This window comes from Cryptomeria japonica, chromosome 4 (assembly GCF_030272615.1).
Source record: "Cryptomeria japonica chromosome 4, Sugi_1.0, whole genome shotgun sequence".
Classification (NCBI taxonomy): Eukaryota; Viridiplantae; Streptophyta; class Pinopsida; order Cupressales; family Cupressaceae; genus Cryptomeria; species Cryptomeria japonica.
In genome coordinates, this window is record NC_081408.1 from 93,125,993 (window position 1) to 93,146,491 (window position 20,499).

Sequence of the window (20,499 nt, forward strand, 5' to 3'; positions counted from 1 at the left end):
TGAGAAATTGGCTATGCGACAACATTCGATTGAATGAGTGACGATTTTTCAGCCAACTGAAAAAATGTTTCCTTAATTAAACCATAGGGAAACTTAAAAAAATGAGATAGGATTTTGTAGGGACCCTTCTCGTGGCCCCATAGGTTCAAAAAAATCATTTGGAGGTGCCACGGATTTCGAGTTAGGGCCCGTCTAAGTTTGACAATTTTTAGCACTTAGGGTGCTAAAGGGAGGACGTCGGTAAACTATGACCTTGAGTGTTCAACCAAGTCGGAGGGGGGGGGGGGGGGGGGGAGGAAATAGGAGCATGCATAGGGTAATAATGCCTAACTAGACATTTTAGAATTGATGGTTTGTTATTATGATGAGAAGAATGTGAAATTGGCCACACAACAACATTTGATTGAAGGACACTGACAATTTTTTTGCCAACTGAAAAAATGCTGCCCTAATAAAACTGTAGAGAAACTTGAAAAATAGAGATAGGATTTTGTAGGGACCCCTCTCATGGCCCCTTAAGTTCAATCAGATTGTTCGTAGGTGCCATGAATTCAGAGTTAGGGATTGTCAAAGTTTGACATTTTTTAGCACTTGGGGTGCTCAAGGGATGACTTCGGTAGGGTATGACCCTGAGCATTTGACCAAGTGGGGGATGAAAAATAAGAGCATGCATAGGGTAATAATGCCTAACTAGACATGTCAGAACCAACGATTTGTTATCATGACAAGAAGAACGAGAAATTGGCCACGCGACAACATTCTATTGAATGAGGCTGACAATTTTTTTGCCAACTACAAAAATGCTACCCTAATAAAACCATAGGGAAAATTGAAAAACCGAGATAGGATTTTGTAGGGACCCCTCTTGTGGAACTGTAGGTTCAAATGGATTGTGCGCAGGTGCCACAAATTTCAAGTTAGGGCCCGTCAAAGTTTGATAATTTTTAGCATGTAGGGTGCTCAAGGGACGATACCAGTAGGGTATGACCTTGAGCATTCGACCGAGTTTGGGGGAGAGAAATAGGATCATGCATAGGGTAATAATGCCTAATGGACATGTTGGAACCAACGGTTTGTTATCACGATGAGTAGAACGAGAAATTGGCCATGCAAGAACATTTGATTGAATGAGACTAACAATTTTTTTGCTAACTGAAAAAATACTACCCTAATAAAACTGTAGGGAAAATTGAAAAACCAAGATAGGATTTTGTAGGGACCACTCTCATGGCCCTGTAGGTTCAAATAGATCATTTGCAAGTTCCACGGATTCCAAGTTAGGACCCATCAAAGTTTGACAATTTTTAGCACTTAGGGTGCTCAAGGGACGACGCTGGTAGGGTATGACCCTGAGCATTAAACTGAGGGGGGGGGGGGAATAGGAGAATGCATAGGTTAATAATGCTTAACTGGACATGTTGGAACCAATGGTTTATTATCACGACTAGCAGAATGAGAAATTGGCCACATGACAACTTTCGATTGAATGAGACTGACATTTTTTTTGCCAACTGAAAAAAATACTATACTAATAAAACTGTAGGGAAACTTGAAAAATAGAGATAGGATTTTGTAGGGACCCCTCTCATGGCCCCATAGGTTCAAACACATTGTTCATAGGTGCCACGGATTCCGAGTTAAGGCCCATCAAATTTTGATAATTTTTAGCACTTAGGGTGCTCAAGGGACGATGTCGAGAGGGTATGACCCAAAGCGTTCGACTGAGTGGGGGAGGGATAGTAGCATGCATAGGGTAATAATGCCTAACTGGATATGTCGAAACCAATGGTTCATTATCATGATGAGAAGAACGAGAAAGTGGTCATGCGATAACATTCGATTGAATGAGACTGACGATTTTTTACCAACTGAAAGAATGTTGCCCTAATAAAACCGTAGGGAAACATGAAAAGCCGAGATAGGATTTTGTAGGGACCCCTCTCATGGCCTTGTAGGTTCAAATAGATCATTCATAGGTGCCATGGATTCTGAGTTAGGGCACGTCAAAGTTTGACAATTTTTAGCAGTTAGGGTGCTCAAGGGACGACACCGGTAGGTTATGACCCTGAGTATTCGACCGAGTGGGGGGGGGGGAATTGGAGAATTCATAAGGTAATAATGACTAACTAGACATGTCAGAATTGACAGTTCATTATCATGACGAGAAGAACAAGAAATTGGCCACGCGACAACATTTAATTGAATGAGAATGGTAATTTTTTTGCCAACTGAAAAAATGTTGCCCTAATAAAACCATAGGAAAACTTGAAAAATAGAGATAGGATTTTGTAGGGACCCCTATAGGTGCCCCATAGGTTCAAATGAATCATTTGCAAGTGCCACAGATTTTGAGGTAGGGCCCATCAACGTTTGACAATTTTTAGCACTTAGGGTGCTCAAGGGATGATGTCGATAGGGTATGACCCCAAGCATTAAACCGAGTGGGGGTGGAAAAATAGGAGCATGCATAGGGTAATAATCAATTATATTATTAATCAAATGAATTGTATTATATTGTTCAGTAAATGAATTGTATTGTTTATTATACAAACAACACTTACGATGAAATGAAATGAATTGTATTGTTCATTAAATAACCATTATTAACCATTGTTAATTATTGGATTGAAGATTAAATTTTTCCATGATAACACCATGTACACATGAGCAACAATTTATATGATCAAATATCAACTTCTATATATATGAAAGTGTCAAATGATTACAAGTGTATGTCCATACACAAATATGGCATAAACGCCAACTCAAATAAAATGTATGTCTATATACGTGAATGTATGTCCATATACAAAATATACATACCAACAAGACATGTAAGCATCCTAAAACTATCTATAACATCCTAAGCTACTGATGGATCATCAAAATCGTTCCTCTTCACCGCACTGCTTGGCTCTAAAGGATCCTTCACAAGAATAAACAAGCCACAATTAAGATTAGTTATATTATATAACTCACATTCAAAAAATTAACATAAAATGAACTATAATTTAACTATTCTTGTTTACCTCATCTCCACTTTTTCTCTTCAGCTTTGTAGGACTCTTGATGTATGTCTTTGGTAGAGGAGGTATATTTTCAATATTTTCATACACAACCCCTATATGTTCACAAACTTGACATTGATACAAGTTAGCATATAATTGTTACTAATAATAATGAATTATATCTACTAAAAACAAAATTAAATAAGCACACATGTACTTGAGGCATCTCTTCTTCTTCTTCTTCTTCTTCATCTTCAAGTATAGTGGGTGTAGTCAACAAGGATGTGAAGCCAAGAATTCTTTGTACATATACACAACAAGTATATGAAACTATCAATCTATGTCTAGACGTGTATAATCTTTATAAGTTATTTTAACTATCCATTCAATCATATTTGCATTAAATTAACTTTCCCTTGTCTCCAACTGCACTACTAGATCTTGAATCAAATAACCCTACACTCGTGCTACTTGTGCCCTACAAGAGTAAAATAAGATATACATGCAAGTTACTACATAATCTAATTAATACCAATATAAATGATGAGCATGTATGTACAATAAAATACAAATGACTAGGTGCAATAATATTTGCACTGTAAAGCTATCAAGGCCAAATGAAATGGCCATCAAGGTGCCTTTCTAGATCTGTGTCAACTCCTCCTTTGTCATCAACTATTAAATAGACCATGTAAATAAAAATTAATACTTAATATTATCTAGATTATAAATATTTATTTAAAATATAGAATGAACTGTGAACATACAAATCTTACCACTACATCATCAATGTATGATGAAGGTGCCTCCTTGCCTCTAGCATCGAGGACTCTCCAGAGTATCCTCTAATATGTGTCATAACATCTGGTGCATCATGCATATCATGCACCTCATAATCTGCAGTGTACGTAGGAGGATCAACAGGCTGTCCAACTGGACCCAAGCATACATGCCCACACATGACACAAATATGGGCACACAAATGTGTGGAGCTGAGGAGGACGTGTCAGCGCCATTAGATGCACTGTTACCATCAAAAGTAGGCTAAGCTATTGTCCCAGCCTGAGAAACCAAAACGCTACTCAAAGAGTGAATAGTCGATATGGTCTGTGATGTCACCTCACAGATGATATTTGGATGCTCCACTAGAGGTGGGGGATCAACAAAAGGAGGGGGGTCATATGGGTCCTAGACTACTCTGAATGCCCTAGGTCTATTTTGGGGCATACCTAAACCCACAAACTGGAAAGGTTGGATGTCAAAGTAGCTCACATGTTTTCCTAAAACAAACTCAGCATACGATTTTTTGATGAAGTAGAAGGGGACATCAAGATTGTTGTTGGGTGGTTTCTTGAAAACCATCCACCAATGATCCCAAAAGTTTTTCACAATACCATCATTTGTGCACCATTTAATAGAAAGTTTTTTTTTTGGGGGGGGGGTCTATGGGTTGACCAGTGCAGGGATTCACAAACAATGCAGCGATAGCGGCTTTGGATATCTTGAGATCCTTGATCTCCTTATAGGACAAGCCATCCGCATATTATTCCCTCATAGAATCTCACCACAAAAGAGCAACATTGTGTTCCTCAGTGACGGTTTCTATACTCTTTATGATTGACATGAGGTGATCAAACATTGGGTTCATGCGAGGGATCCTACGATAGACATCTTCAATCCCCCTCAATTGTTTCAAATTTTGTGCAATTAAATCCCAAATTGAGGGGGGATTTGGAAAAGGAGGGTTTTGTGCAGGAGGGTTTGGTTGTTGCGGTTGTGGTTGATCATTGTTTTCACTATTATCCCCCATTTTTAACCTAATTGAATGTAAACAATTGAATTTAGTTAACAAATTTGAACAATTTTGTATTTGATTTTAAAAAAACCTAGTTTTCATGAAAAAATCATATTTTGAATGAAAAAAAAATACAAAAATTTGAATGAAAATGATGAAAAACAATAAAAATCCAACCTTTTAATGGATTTTTTGGCAAATTTGGGTCAAAAAATCAGATATCGAGTCCAATTGAATATCAAATTTTAAAAAGTAGTGCAGCCTGTGGGTGAAAAATAACTCACGGGCTGTCACAGTCCACTTATATTGTCTCAGAAAATAAGATATTCAATTTCATCGGATATTGGATTTTTATACTTAAATTATTTTAAAATAACATTATATTATATAATATAATAATATATTAAATAATATAATATTATATAATATATAATATAATATATAATATATAATATAATATATAATATATAATATAATATATAATATATAATATAATATAATAATATATTATGTATTATATAATATATTATATAATATATAATATAATATAATAATATAATATATTATATATTATATTATTATATTATATAATCTAATATTATATTATATATTATGTATTATATAATATAATATAATAATATATCATATATTATATAACATATTAATATATTTAATTATATTATACAATTTATTTTTTAATTTAAAATTACCTATAAAAATTGGATATCTGATATTCTCCAATATCCGATTTTATCCGATATCCGATTTTCTTAGGTGTTTATCATGCCAAGGTGTACTGACACCCAGGCCAAGCAAAAAGTCAACACGGATTTTCACATTTTTATGCGAGTGGAAAAGGCTATTTTTTCACATCGCCACTTTTTGGCCCCCCATGATCCTGCGCTAACCCAAAAGAGCTAAGAGATGCTAAAAAGGAAGAATCCGATTGGTAGGGAGTTGTAGATGACTTTTACAAAGTAATCAAAATAGATAATGATATTATGATTAGTCAAAACATCAAAATAGATAATGAGATGCTAATAAGGAAGAATCTACTTAGCAACCTGCTCTCATGGGAGGAGGATTTAAGAGATATTTTAGATAGTTGGGGGTATCTTATTTAGTGCCCCTATTGTTTCTTAGGTTTTTCTTAGTTTTAGTTGTTCTGCTACTATTTTTAGAATATGTCTCGGGATTGTTTTTGATTAAAAAGTAGCATTAACTAGGGCATATATAGTCAGAGACTATTAAAAAGAAAAGCCCACAAGCAGTAAAAAATAACACATCAGAGCAAGTCATGTACAATCAAGGTTAGACAAAAGAAAAAGAATTGTCTAACCTTCAACAACTTAGATGCAACTCAAGGAGGGGTAAAGATAATCAAGCCTTGGAGGGTGGGGAGGACTTCCCCTTCCACCTACAACAAACAATAGTAAAGGTGATATTGTCATTGGGACCATCAAGGGAATGACCAAGTGGTAAAGATCCCACTTGGAAACCAACAATAGGGGCAACAGAAGGTTGTTGCAGGGCAACAACCAGATGTAGCAGAATAAGAGGGGTCTATTGTAGAACAACATGCTATTGTAGAGAAGGAGGGGTGTTTTGTAGGATAGTAGGCTGCTACACAGGAGTGACAACAGCAACAAAACTAGTAGGTGTAGAGTAGAGCTACAAGTTAGGGGCATCGTTCACAACATCAACAATAGTAAGAGGTACTTCAACCTCTCGAGAGGAGCTATCAAAATCAGGATCAACAACATGGATGGTCAGATGATCAACAGTAACATCCTTCCACCAAGTAGCAACACATTTATGGCATGAAACAGAGCAGTCTGAAGCAAGATTATCTGTAGAATTTTTTTTTGGCAGCGAAAGGGAGGCCCTCAAAATCTAATGGTTGTGTCCAAGGTGGATCCCCAACCATGAGAACCACATCTTCTAAGAGAAGCGAGGAGATGTCAATATCAACTAAGATGCAAGTAATGGTAGTGTGATCCATTGAAGATGTAGCATCATCGATCTGTAAGAAACAACCAATAGAGTTGTCAATAGCCTCATAGGAAGAATGCTCCCAAAAATGAAGAGGGAGATTTGGAAGGTGAACCCAAACTGGATGCACATTAATTGGTTCAGTGAGAGGGTTAAAAGAAGTTGTCCAAGGCTTAATAGAGAGGGGGTGCACTCACCAAGCCCACACCTTGCCCATAACCAAATCCTGATTGAACCAAAGATGTACAAGAAGCAATGAAAAATCCTTTACAACAACGGAAAAGATAAATATTATGAGCCACCAAAGGCCTCCAAGAGTCACTTACCCAATAGTGAAGGCCAAAGCCCAGAGAATCTGCACACTAAAGCACAACTTTGGTAGAACCCAATGTTGTCCACCACATCCTATCCACAAACCACCATAGGGGAGGGTTTGGCATAGGGGAGAGGACGAACACCCTAGGAGGGCTGGGCAACAGATTTGGCCACATGAGCGAAGTTATGCCTACTAGCTAAGGAAGGTTCACATGGGACCTTAGCACCCACAACGTCATTAGCAACTAGCTGAGAAGCATCCCCCAAAGAGTTAGCATGAGTGACCCCCCTTGGAAAGGGAACCACGAGTGGGGGAGGGAATGAAAAAGCACCCACTGTCGAGGGCTCACAACGAGAAGCAGACATATCCTACAACACAAAATCCTTAGGGAAGGGGGCATGCAAGTCACCCACACAACTGGGTGTGTGGAGGGCAATGGATCCACATAAAGGAGAGCCATTGGAGGACACAATAGAGACATTTTTCAAAATCACCATTTGAGCGAGAGAAGCAGTGATAGTTGATATTATAAAAAAAAACAACTCATAGAGGAGAGCCATTGAAGGCCATAACAGAGGCATTTTTCAAAATCACCATTTGCGTGGGAGAAGCAATGACAGTCTTAAGAATATTATGTTTATTTTTTGTTGTGGTCATTTGGTTAAAACTCTTCGATTTTGGGGGCTTGCTCTTCAAACCTTTTTTTATTAAATTTTGTAAATGTTAAATTGTATGGATTGGGACCTTCCCCACTTAACTTAATAAAAAAATTAAAAAACCCTGCTCAATGAATAGTCACCTAATTTTTTGGGAAAATAAAGATTTTTCAAGGTAGACTATTTAAGGTAATGTTCTTCAATAGTGTGTCAAAATATTTCCTCCCATCTTTGTGTTTAGAAAGATATGCTCAAACCATGCAACCAATTTGCTATCAACTGTAAGTGTAATCAAATTATCATTAATATTTGATGAGGTTTGTTAATTTGAAAAAAAGAGGTTATCTTCTAAATTCATCTTAAAGAATCACAAAAAAAACATAGTCATTTCAAAGATTCATGAACAAAGGTGAAATGAAAATACCTTGTAAGGAAAGAAAACAATAGTCTCTCATATCAACAATTTAGAAAGGGAAAATCAGAATTGGTTTGCTTGCAATATTATATTAATGTGCCAAAAGGTGAAGACTATTTCAGATTATTTCTTAAGTTCTTTTTTAAAGTTCTAACGGTGGTCTAAAAGTTAAGACCAATAGCTAGTAAATGTAGTATTGTGATTTTCAGATTGCTTTTTCAAAAGTGAAGACTAGTGCAACCAAATGTGTCTTATAAGAGTTGTTGAATACTAACCACATAGCTCAAAAAATGGCAAAGACCTACAAATGAAATTGCTAGTCTGTAAACACAAATAGATAAAAAATTCACAAACTAATAGGAATCCTTACGAATTTGTAGGCTATCGGAACAAATTTCATAAACCTTGAAATTATTATGTGAACCTATAACTAAGTTAATTGACATAAATTTGTAGTGGAGAACATGGCACATGATTCATACCAGCCAACAAACAATAAAAGAAAGGAACATGATATTTTCTTTTAAAGTTTCACAATCTACTTGCAAGTTGCAACGTAATAGATTCTTTTTAATACATTTCAAGACAGAGGGGGTTAAGGCTGGAGTTCTAGGGAAGGGGACTTCCTAAAAAATAGAGTTGGAGCTGCTAATATTTTTTAGGAATATTTTAAGGTTGACGATCCCATGAATTTTGTATTTTATTTCAGCTTAAAAATTTATGCTCCTAAATTTAAGGATGTTGACAGTTTCATCTTATGTTTAAACTCTTAAATTTAAGCAAGGTGTTTGTAAATAAATTTAATTTTCTTTCTAAAAATTTAGATGATTGACAAGTGGCATAAAATATTCCTAAGATGGTGGAGCAATTTCTAGCCCCACCTTATTTTCACCTGCTTAAAATTTTCGTTTCAATACTCTTCTCAGATGTTATTGACTACTATATTGTTACTTTTGTTGGTTTTTATTTCAAGTTGTTTGGTTGTCTTCTATATAGTTATTTTTCTATTACTTGATTCAAAACTTTTAAAAAAAATTGTAATAAAAATTTTTAGTCCATGGCAGAATAATCAACATTATAAAATTAAATAGTGAATAAGAAAGATAAATCAAAACATTTTTAATATATATCACATAAATACATATACCAATTAATTTAAGGTCATCATATATGTACTTATGATTAATAGAAATATTTCATAAGAATTCATAAAACTATCATAATCATCACCTGTATTGTTTCCTCACAAAGATTAAAAATATTATAAAGTTTACAAGAAATGAAATAACAATAAACTAATATATATTATCATTAAGATTCAAAATCATCCAAAGAATAGGTAGTCAAATAATATCTATAAAATCTTTCACCATCATACATAAAAGAATATACCATATTAAAGAAACATGGCTCTATGAAGTAATAATGCCTTACATAAATAAAATGAAAAAGGTAATCAAAATAATGTGCAACATTGGGATGGTTAGCATAACAGGACAATATAAAACTAAAAATAAGATCATTATAATATTTGATAAAAGGATAATCATGAAATCTAAAATGTGATGAGTAGTTGTGTGTGTGCATGTGTGTGATAATTTAATAACATAATAATAATATATTTATTAATTTATTACCTAATTTATAATATTATTATCTAGTCGTGAACACAAAATATATTTTTATTAATAATTTGTATAATATTTTATATATTAAATATATATTTTTTATTTATTAACTAATTTATAACTATATAATATGCTATTATATTTTAAATACACAATTCATTTTTTATTAACTAGTAATCTTCTCTCTTCAAAGTGGAGTTTGGTTAAGTGAGAGATAGTTTGTAGGCCAAAGCAAGATAGAGGCCTTAGGCTTAGGATTGCAGGGATGATGGGTCAAGCTCTAGTTGCCAAGCTATATTCGAGATGGTGTACTAGCCAAGACCAAGAGTGGGCTAAAATTATTACTGTTGAGTACCCTTGAGGGTGGACAACACTAAAGTCCCTTTCTATAGCGTTTTGGGGAAGGGAGCTATGATTTTGAATATTTTTAGGAGAGGGTCTAAGCTTATCAAAGATGGTCTTTTTTGGATTTTCAATAAGGGATATGATTCTCTTTTTTGGTATGATTCTTGGGATGGTCACCCTCTATTATATTAACTTTTCCCTACCTTCAGCCACTATGCAACAATATGCAAGACTATGGTTGGCACAAAGTGATAGAATTCAAAATTGCTGAAAATTTGGTTTAAGTTGAGTTTGTTTGATGGAAGGATCCACATGAGTGGTTATCAAGAGGTATTGAGGCTTGCTAGGAGATAGCTAAGATATTAGCAGGCAAATTGTGCAATACCCTTAAAGTCCTAATCTGAAAGGAAAATTCTCTATGGCCTTGGTCTATTTTGAGTTGGATACATTTTTTTGGGAAAATTATTTTTCCTTGGTGGAAATAGGTGCAAAACAATTTCTCTTGGACCAAACGTAATTTTTTCATTTGGTTGGTGGCCTAGAATAAGTGTCCTACTTGAGATAATTTGTGGAAGTGATGTTTCTAGGCTCCTTCTTTCTATGTTCTTTGTAATAAAAGTGAAGAAGACACTTCTCATCTCTTCTTCTAATGTCCCTTTTCTAGGGAGATTTGACTTTACTAGTGGGGTGCATGGAATCACACCTATATTCATGCTACTTCTTTGGTTGAGTTCTCAAAAAGTTAGGAGAGGCCTCCAAATAAGTTCATTTTTATCTAGGTGGCTTGGGCTATTGGTCTGACTTTCATTATCTAGCATCCTTGGTTGGAAAGGAATCAAAGGATTTTTTTAGGATACAAAAATGGTGGTGACTTAGTTATGGTGAATGATTATTAGCAATCTAGGAGACTATTTTAGCAAAGTGTGATCTTTCAACTTTGGTGAATCTAAGTTATTTGATGATCATAAGGAATTTGAATATCGTGGATGAGGGCCTTGGCTCCTCTATGGGTAAAAGAACTCGATAGGTCAAAAAGAAGGTTGATCATGTAGGAAGGTGCCTCCCCCCTCATCTTTGAATTTTGAAGGTGATTGACCCTCTTGAGTAAATCCTAAACATCCAAGGATTGGTGGCATTGGCAAGAATACTCTTGGTGATGTTATGTTCTTCTTTTCCATATATAAAGTGTGGTTCACTAATAACCCCATGGAGGCCCTTTCTATTTTGTACATGGTTGAAGGCGATTGGTTCCTTGGATGGAAAATGATTATTTATGAATTTGACTCAAAAATCATAGTGGATATATTGAATGAGAAATGGTGGAAAGGGGCTAACTAGCAACTGGCCTTAGTTGTTAGACACATTTTGAGTTTAAACTACTCTCTGGAATTTGTTTCCTTTCACCATATTCCTCAAGAGTGGAATAGAGTAGCTGATTGTTTAGCCAAATGGTCTTTTGAGTATTTGGAGGGGTGGGATGTTAGAGATTGAGGAGATTTGTCTCCAAAGTGTTCCCTTATTCTAGAGAAGTTAGTTGCAGAGGATAGTAATTAGTAGCTGGTTTCTTCTTTTGTCTTTTCTTGGTGCTTTGCCTTGCTGGTTTGTGGGATGAGGCTTTCTTTGTAATATTTCTTTGATTTAAATAGATTTTAACCCTCTTATATATATATATATATATATAGCCCCAGTTTGATTAAAAATCTATGCAATTTTAAGTTTAATAATGAAATTAATCTTAAACTTAACTGTTAAGTTGTATTACTTTAATTATAACTAATCTTAATAAAATAACTATCAATAATTATAAAATTCTATAATATTAACATTCGAGTGAAAATAGGCTTTTTCAAATGACTATATAATTTTTTTTACATTTATGACTAAAAGTTATTAGATTATTTAATATATATTAAAATGATAAAAAAATTATAATTTTATAAAAAAAAATATATAATATTATTATTATAAAAAATACATACAATAATAGGGTTTTTTTTTGTAGAAATATTCATTATGTGATGGTTATAATGACATAGTTTAATTTTTTATTTAATTCAATTTAAAAAGTGAATCAAAGCCCTATAAAATAGTTGATATTTTATTACATATATATAGATAAATAAAATAAATATTAAAATTTATATATCTATATAAAAAATTATAAATTAAAAATTGAAAAAAAAAGAAAGAAAGAAAACAAAATGGTATTGCTAGATGGAAATGGAACTCCTTGGTTCCCCTAAACTTGGATCAGCATCAGAAAGACTTGTTTGCTGATATTCTCAGCAAAAGGACCATTTTCCCTTCCCATGATAAGGACATTATTAGGTGGTTTGGTTCCTCTGATGGCAAATACAAAGTATGTTTTGGTTACAAATTGAAATAAGTGGCTATAGATAAAAAAGATTGGCTGATTAATCTTTTTTGGCACCAACACCTCCTTCCCAAAGTGGGCTCCTTTGCCTAGTTGGCCTGTTAGAGAAAAATCTTAACTAAAGAAAGATGCCATTAAATGGGTATCAATGGACCCAACAAATGTATCTTATGTCTATAATAGGAAGAGACTGTGGATCATCTTCTTCTCCTCTGCAAATTCTCCAGCCAGTATTGGTGGCATTTCATGGGAAAATTAAGAATCTTTGGCCCCTTCCCATTAGGGTTGGATAAGTGGTTTTTGCAATGGCCTAAACCAACAAGTAAGGTTGTTTTTGCTAATTTTCTTTTTATCCTTCCATCACTTCTGAATTAAGAAATTTGGAAAGAAAGGAACCGTAGAATCTTCCAGGGCAAAGAAATTAGCCTTTTGGCTCTTTGTGGGAAAATTGAGAACCACCTGACTGAGCTTCTGAATGAGGTTTCACAATCCAAATCATTAAAGAAAAATTTGTACATGAACTGGGATTGTAAGACTAAGTTGGCTCTTCCAAATCTACTCATTCCATTGCTTTTTGGCTTGGGTACCTAGGGTATTGAGCTTGTGGGATACTTTTATAATAGTGATAACATTACACACCAATTTCCATCAACAAGGTCAAAGTGACTGTCAGGTCAATCCAAGACTGGAGGTGAAATGGGAGGCGCCAGAGGCTAGTGGAGCAAGGTAAACTTTGATGGTGCTTCGGTAGGAAATCCAGGTCAAAGTGGTATTGGTTGTATCTTGAGGGACTTTGATGGTCTCTGCATAAAATAAATATCTGAAAAGATTGGAGTGGCCACTAATAATGAAGTAGAATTCAGAGCGCCTTTAAGAGGTCTTCAGTTAGGGAAGGAGCTTGGGGTGCAGAGAATTCATCTGGAGGGAGACTCATTAAATGTGATTAATGCTATCTGCTGTAATAACATCCCTAGTTGGCACCTTAACCAATGGCTTCAATCAATCCTAGCGCTACTAGCCACCTTTGATGAATTTTGGGTTAGCCACATCTACAAGGAAGGTAATGGTGAAGCTGATAGACTTTCTAAATTGGCTATAGCCATTAGTGACCCCACCTGAACATTCACCGATGATGGATTTCTACTGGACCGATTGACGATGTGCTATTGTTTCCACCAGTTGACATGTTATCCTCACTTTTTCATTTGGGGGGGTGGGGGGTTCTCTCCGGTTGGGTCTTGATGGTGTGTGCTTTCCAATTTACTTTCTTTCTGTAGCTACTGGTTGTGGTTCAAACTGGTGCTTTGCTCCTCGGTAGCTGCTTTACCCCCTCTCAACTTCATGGTCGTGGTTTCTGGTGGGTAGATCGACTGTCTGTCCTATTAATCTGTCAAGGTTTTTTCTTGTCAACGAGACGTGATGCACTACCGACGTCATTGATAAGTGTCGGTTTGGACAGTGTGACAATTAAATATAAGTGTACTTTAATTAATACCTAGTTATGACTAGATCCTCTCAAGATTTTCTTATGATCACTTGATGCTTAAAGTCGGTCGACACCAAGTTGATGAGCTTCGACACAGATGATTTTTTGGACACTGGCATCTCACGTGTGTGGGTATTTAATGGACATAAATTACTTGCAGGGTGTCGTATTGTCTGGTTTGATGTCTAGCTATTTAACAATGGAATACCATTTCTTTCCATCAAACAATTGCTTTCCTTTCTCGGTGACCCGCTATGGAGACCCCAATCCTCCTTGAAGCTACTTGTCGCCAGATGGCTTTCTTGGGCGAAATCACAGATAGACGTCTGCAAGAGGTCTTCTTCTCTCGACATCCTCTTATTCTCCATAGCCTTAAGAGGATTCTGGGAAAGGAATTCCTTAGGGCTTACCACAAGTATAGAGCTAATGTCGATATCGCAACCTTTTTTCTTGCAATGATAATTTACATGGGTACTAGTAAGCAGAAAGCAAAACTATTAACTCAAATGATGTTTAGGCATAGCCTGCTGGGGGAAATTGATGTTGTATTGGATAATATCTATGCCAATCTTTGAATTCTGCTTCCCCAAAATTACTATGTGTCCCTAAGCAAAGGAGCAGAGGTGAGGAAGCTTGTGATTGTTAACTCCCTAGATTTTGAGTCTCTTCAAACAACCTGGCTAGTTATTTCCAGAAACATTGATTTCCTGCTTAAAGTGGTTGGCATACAAAGCGGCTTCACGATGGAATGGAGGGCAAAATTTTCTTCGCGATGAAGATCTAATGGGTGCTGATGACCTTGGGATTTTGGAGAGTGGAGAGTTGGTGGATGCAAATGACTGGGGGTTTGGTTTGGGCGAGGAGTGGTTCCCTAATGACTATCGACTCCCTAAGGAGAAGGCAGAATCGACATCTCATTCGAACTGTGGCATAGAATGTCCTATTGTCTTGGATGCGGCTAATGCACTTATGGATGATGCTTCTGAAGAATCCTCTTGACTCTGGTTGATTATTATGCCCTCCGGTTTCTCTGTTTTTGTCTTAAAACCTTTGTATCTCTAAGAGGTTGGTATCTGTTTGTACTCATCCAACCTTCAGGGCTGGTCTTTCTTGTCTGAGGAATAGAGCTAAGGTAGGGGGTTTTCTTCATGATTCTTTCCCCCTACCGCTCTTATTGAATTAGGTCTTGTATTCTCTTTTTTGCTTAATACAAGGGTGCTGCCCCTCTGCAGCTATTTACTTATTGAAAAAAATATAAAATAAAATAAAATAAAATAAAAATTGAAAAAATATATTTAAAATAGACATTTATTTTTTAAATATATAGAAATCTTAAAATTCTAAAAAAATAATAATTTTAGGAAACATACTCTTTGAAATATAGATATTAACTTCATAAAAATCAAATTTATTCAAAAACCAAAAATAATAATTATTTTGATTGGTGCAAAACAAATCATTAATTAAAAACTTTAGTGAATACAATAGTATTGCCCTAAGACAAATACTAATAATAAATATAAATTATTTAAATATTAAATTAATTATATATATAAACAATAATTATTTTATTTTTATAATTAGTGTGTTTTCATTCATTTTTAAACTAGTTTACTGGATTAAATGGCCAACAATATTTATTTCAACGGTTGGGATCACTGTCATATTTGGAGTTTTGAAATTTTAATTTAAAAAAATATTGTGATTCATCTTGACTTCCACGTTCTGTATGTTGGTGGACTCATTAACAAATTTATTAATGGTGTTTTCACTATGATAACTATTGGGGGGTCAACATGACAATAAAGTGACGGTTATTAGGACTATGTTATCTATTGGTACTCTTCTCCTATTGGTGAGTGCAACGTTACAATAAATAACCATAAAAAGACAGGAAAATGCAAAGGTTAAAAAAAGATGATTAAAAAAAAAGTGAAAGTAACATTTAGAAAGAGAAAGTGAAAATCAACGAAAAATTAACAAATTTCTTCTGCACAAATCGGAAACAATGATAGGTAGCTTGCCGGAGAAGAAACCACAAACTAAAAGGGTTTATAATGAAAGATTCATAGGACAAATAATGCGCTAGTTGTGCTTTTGGCATTACGGCGCATGCGAAAATGGTGGGGATGGGAAAAAAGGAAACAAATGGCCAAAAGAAAGAAGAAAATCGATGACCGACGGTTAAAGACATTCCAATCGTCTTACATGATTATTGGGATGCGTGGACCATTGACTGGTCGCTCAAATAAGAATTAGAAAAATCAAATGCAATGGGTAAAGTTTGTAGTAGAATTATGTTGCAATCAGATCAAACAGATGCGTGACAGAATGCTCAAAAGTCGTGTAACATGCAAGACTTGGGCAGTGCGAATGATATAAGATATTGTATATGCAAAAACTTTGTCAAACCTCTCATTCTCTCTCTTCGCACTCAACGCATAGCATGCGTTTATTATTGATTTGTTTGCTCAAAAGTTAAAATTAACCGTGATTTGTGTGGCATGCAACGTTCCTCTCACTGGCTGGGACAGTATGACAGCAGCCTTAAGAGAGAACAGCTTTCATGCAGTATTAAAAAAATATAAAGAAAGAAAAAGGTTATACAATTATGGGAAAATACCAAACGACTTTTATAAAGGGGGAAGATATCAATAAAGCAATATTTCTGGAGGTACGAGGTGGTGTATGGTATCATGATTTTTAAAATAGACAATTGAAAAGATGAGCCAGGATTGTCACTGGTTTGTGATTCAATTATTTTCTTTCGTACAGCTTTTCAAAATAAAATTAAAAACAATAGTCAGTTGATTTTTAGTTACATTTAAATTCTTGAAATCGCCACTAAAGTAGAAACACCACTATGATTACCCTCTCGCTACAACTTAATGAAATGTTTATCAACATATTTTAATATTAGAAATACTTGCATGATACGATTATGCCTAGGTCAAGTGGCATTCTTGTTGGAGGTAACATCGAGGAAGGTGGATTTTACCCCAGCATGATCAATGTACAAGTGGTGACTCAGGCATTAATGCTTAAGAGATATTTTTGTAAGCATAAAGTGCATTGGGATACGCATCAGATTTTAATAAATAGAGAAAAAAAATGAGGAGGTGGTCAACCTCAAAACATGGACTGTACCAAAAAAGCTGCTATGCACTTAGTTCATAACATAAAAGTTACACAACACAGCTGGTTAAACAGCTACATAACTTTATGGACCTAATGATTCTTTTTCTTATAAAATTAGAGAGTTGCGAGGGTTTATACTCACAGTCAAAAGCTGAATTGCATGAGGGTTTATACTCACACAACCAAAAGTTTGAATTGCATTTGCTATTCAATCTATCAGTAAATCAAAGATGGCTGAAGGACTTGCTATTGGGTTTGCCAACGGCGTGCTTGGAAAGCTTGGGGAAATTGTGGCAAAGCGAGTATTGAATGAGGCATCGCTGTTGCTTAACTTCAGAAAGGACTTCCAATGGTTGCAGAAGAAGTTCAAAGATATATCTGGTTATCTTGAATATGCAGATGAACAAAGTGGGCTCAATGTTTCTGTGAAACGATGGCTGGTGGAAGTGAGCGATATTGCTCTTGATGCACAAGATATAATTGATGAGTGCGCTGTTGAGCCTTTGTATACAACGCCCACTCAATCCTATGTGTGCCGTTGGCGTGAATTAGTCTTTCGGTATAAGATGGGGAAGAGGATTAAAGATCTAAAAGATAGGACGAGCTCTACCATTCAAAAGGCACAAGAGCTCAATCTGGTTCATCAGATATTGCATTCAAGTCACCATTCAACAAGTTCTTCTGAAAGAGGAGCAGAGTTGAAGAGGTCGAGTACATTAGAGAGCGATTCAAGAGTAGTAGCTATGGATGACAAGGTGGAGGAAATAGAGAGATTGTTAGAGGAGCCTGAAATTGGTGTTGTTGCCGTCGTGGGAATCGGCGGGCTGGGTAAGACATTTCTTCTGCAGCATGTTTACAATAGAGCTAAACAAAGGTATGAGCACTCTGCCTGGATTTCTGTTTCACGGACTTGTTCTCTTAGAACTTTGCTATGTGACCTAGCCTCGCACATTAATTTGCAAATAGATAGTGGTGTAAGTGATGTGCGAGCAGCTGAGTTGATTCATAGGCAATTAGAGGGTAGGAGATGTTTGATTGTTCTTGATGATCTGTGGAGTAGTAGTGTACAAGGTGACTTGATACAAAGGCTTGGTCTTCCCACTAGCAGTAACAATCAGTGTAAAGTCATGGTTACCACCAGAAGTAGAGATGTTGCTGCAAAAATGGGAGCTCATATATATGAGATGCAACAACTGTCCAAGGTAGACAGTTGGAATCTGTTTTGCCTCTTTGCCTTCCCCGATAGTAAGGAAAATAGGCCGCCTCAGTACTTGGAGAGCTTGGCTCAACAAATTGTAGAAGAATGCGGGAGGCTGCCACTGGTTGTTAAGACAGTTGCGGCATCCATGGCAAGATCTTCGGCCTTAGGGGTTTGGGAGTCAAAAGTGAGGCAACTAAAAGATTTAGGAGGGGCAGACGACTGTACGATGCAAATCCTCAAGCTGAGTTACGACTCTCTTCCTTCCAATCTTAAATCTTGTTTTGCTTACTTTTCTTTCTTTCCGGAGGATACAGAGATATATTTTACTAGGGCTAAGGACACTGAAGATATTCACCAAGACTATTTGATATATTTGTGGATAGCTGAAGGCTTTATTCCACATGAAAATGGGAAAGAACTGTGGGAAATTGGGTTGAACTACTTACACCAACTTGTAGATCTATGTTTGGTGGAAGTAAACATAGCTTTATCCTGTTACACCTTGCATGACTTGTTGCATGATATGGTTATCAATATAAGTAGAGAACACAACTGTGAATTTCATCTTCCCTCACAGGATTCAAGCTGCCGCCGGTTACTGTTGGGTAAAAAAGGTATAAACAATGGTGAAATTTCAGAAAGTCCTCTTCATCGCCAACGGTTTCTTCGCACTATCTCACTCTCTCAAAATCCAGAGATTACAAGTATTCCAGAACACTTGTTTGATCGTCTGAGAGTGCTCCGGGTTCTGGACTTTAGCAGAACTGCCATCTCTGCATTGCCAAAATGTGTCGGGAATTTGAAGCTTCTTAAGGTTTTGAATTTGTCTCAAACAGAGATTAGGGAGGTGCCGGATTGTGTTAGAAGACTCAAGAGTCTTGAGTATCTTGATGTTTCTGGATGCACTAGCTTACAATGTCTACCTGATTGGATAGGTGAGCTCAAATCTCTTTCCTATATCGAAATAAGTTACTGCACAAAAAATCTTTACAGTAATATGCCCAAGGGTATATCAGGTCTCTCGAGTTTGAGGACATTGAGATCGCATCCCTTCCCATTGTTTACTGAAGAGAATGAATTATTAAATGTTGAAGACGTAGGAAATTTGATTAATTTGCAGGAAATAAGTTTTAGCTTAGAAGATGAACGTGCATTGAGAAGTATACAAGATAAATATGTCCTTGAGCATTTGAAAAAAATGAGAATTATGTATGTAGAGAATAATATTCCTCCAAGAGAGTGTGATATCAAAGAATCCAGTCTTCCAGCATTCCCAGAGAAAATGAATGTTATGAAAGATCTCCAACAACTTATGCTTGCTCGTTTCTCCGTGCCGAGTTGGATATGTGGTATGGTAAGTTTGACAGAGCTTACATTGTGGAAATGCAGTGATTATCCGTCGCTCCAGAACATTCCCAACTTACAATCATTGGTTTTAGGTAAGGATTCGAGATGCAGAGAATTGCCAGAGAAGTTTGGAGAGAGTGGGGGATTTCCTAAGTTGGTTAGGCTTCTTATTACAGACTTCTCTCGTTTGAAGGAGTTGCCAGTGTTGGAGGAGGGAGCGATGCAACGTCTTGAAGTGCTATCGATAGGGAATTGTCCACGGGTAAAGAAAGTTCCAAAAGGATTGGAGAGGCTGAGGAGACTAAAGAGGATAGAGGTTGAGGAGGTAAGTGGCGAGTTAGAGGAGAGGTTAAGGGAGGGTGGAGAAGATTGGAGTAAAATCAAAGTTAATAATCCCCGTATTCAGATAGATGTGGATTACTAAAAGTTTAATCTTATTATATTCATTTAAAGTCATAGATAGTTTCTATTCTGAACTGTTTTTTATGTTTTATTTTATGAAGCATCATGTAGTGTGATTTGAAATATTGGTGATGAAAAAATTGCAAACAGTTGAAATCAGAAATTTGTTACATATTATATTTTTCTATTATTTTGAAAATTGTAACTAACTATTTAGATTTATGTTTCTATTATCTAATAATTACAAGAAAAGAATTGATATTTCTTTTTTCAGTCTTATTTAAAAATGCTTATGTATAGTTGTTTAATGTAAAAAGGAAAGAATTGATATTTCTTTTTTCAGTCTTATTTAAAAATGCTTATGTATAGTTGTTTAATGTAAAAAGGAAAGAATTG

General features: G+C 35.6%; 1 protein-coding gene across 1 annotated transcript; it reads left to right on the forward strand.

Moving 5' to 3' along the window:
* The first annotated feature begins 17,227 nt into the window (after positions 1–17,227).
* Positions 17,228–20,194, forward strand: LOC131032946 (putative disease resistance protein RGA3). The gene has a single exon (XM_057964051.2). The coding sequence runs from the start codon at positions 17,384–17,386 to the stop codon at positions 20,123–20,125; it is 2,742 nt and encodes a 913-aa protein (XP_057820034.2). The 5' UTR covers positions 17,228–17,383; the 3' UTR covers positions 20,126–20,194.
* The last annotated feature ends 305 nt before the right edge of the window (positions 20,195–20,499 follow it).

Bases quoted from the DNA above. Each gene is read 5' to 3' on its own strand.
- LOC131032946 (XM_057964051.2), top strand. From the start codon at position 17,384: ATGGCTGAAGGACTTGCTATTGGGTTTGCCAACGGCGTGCTTGGAAAG.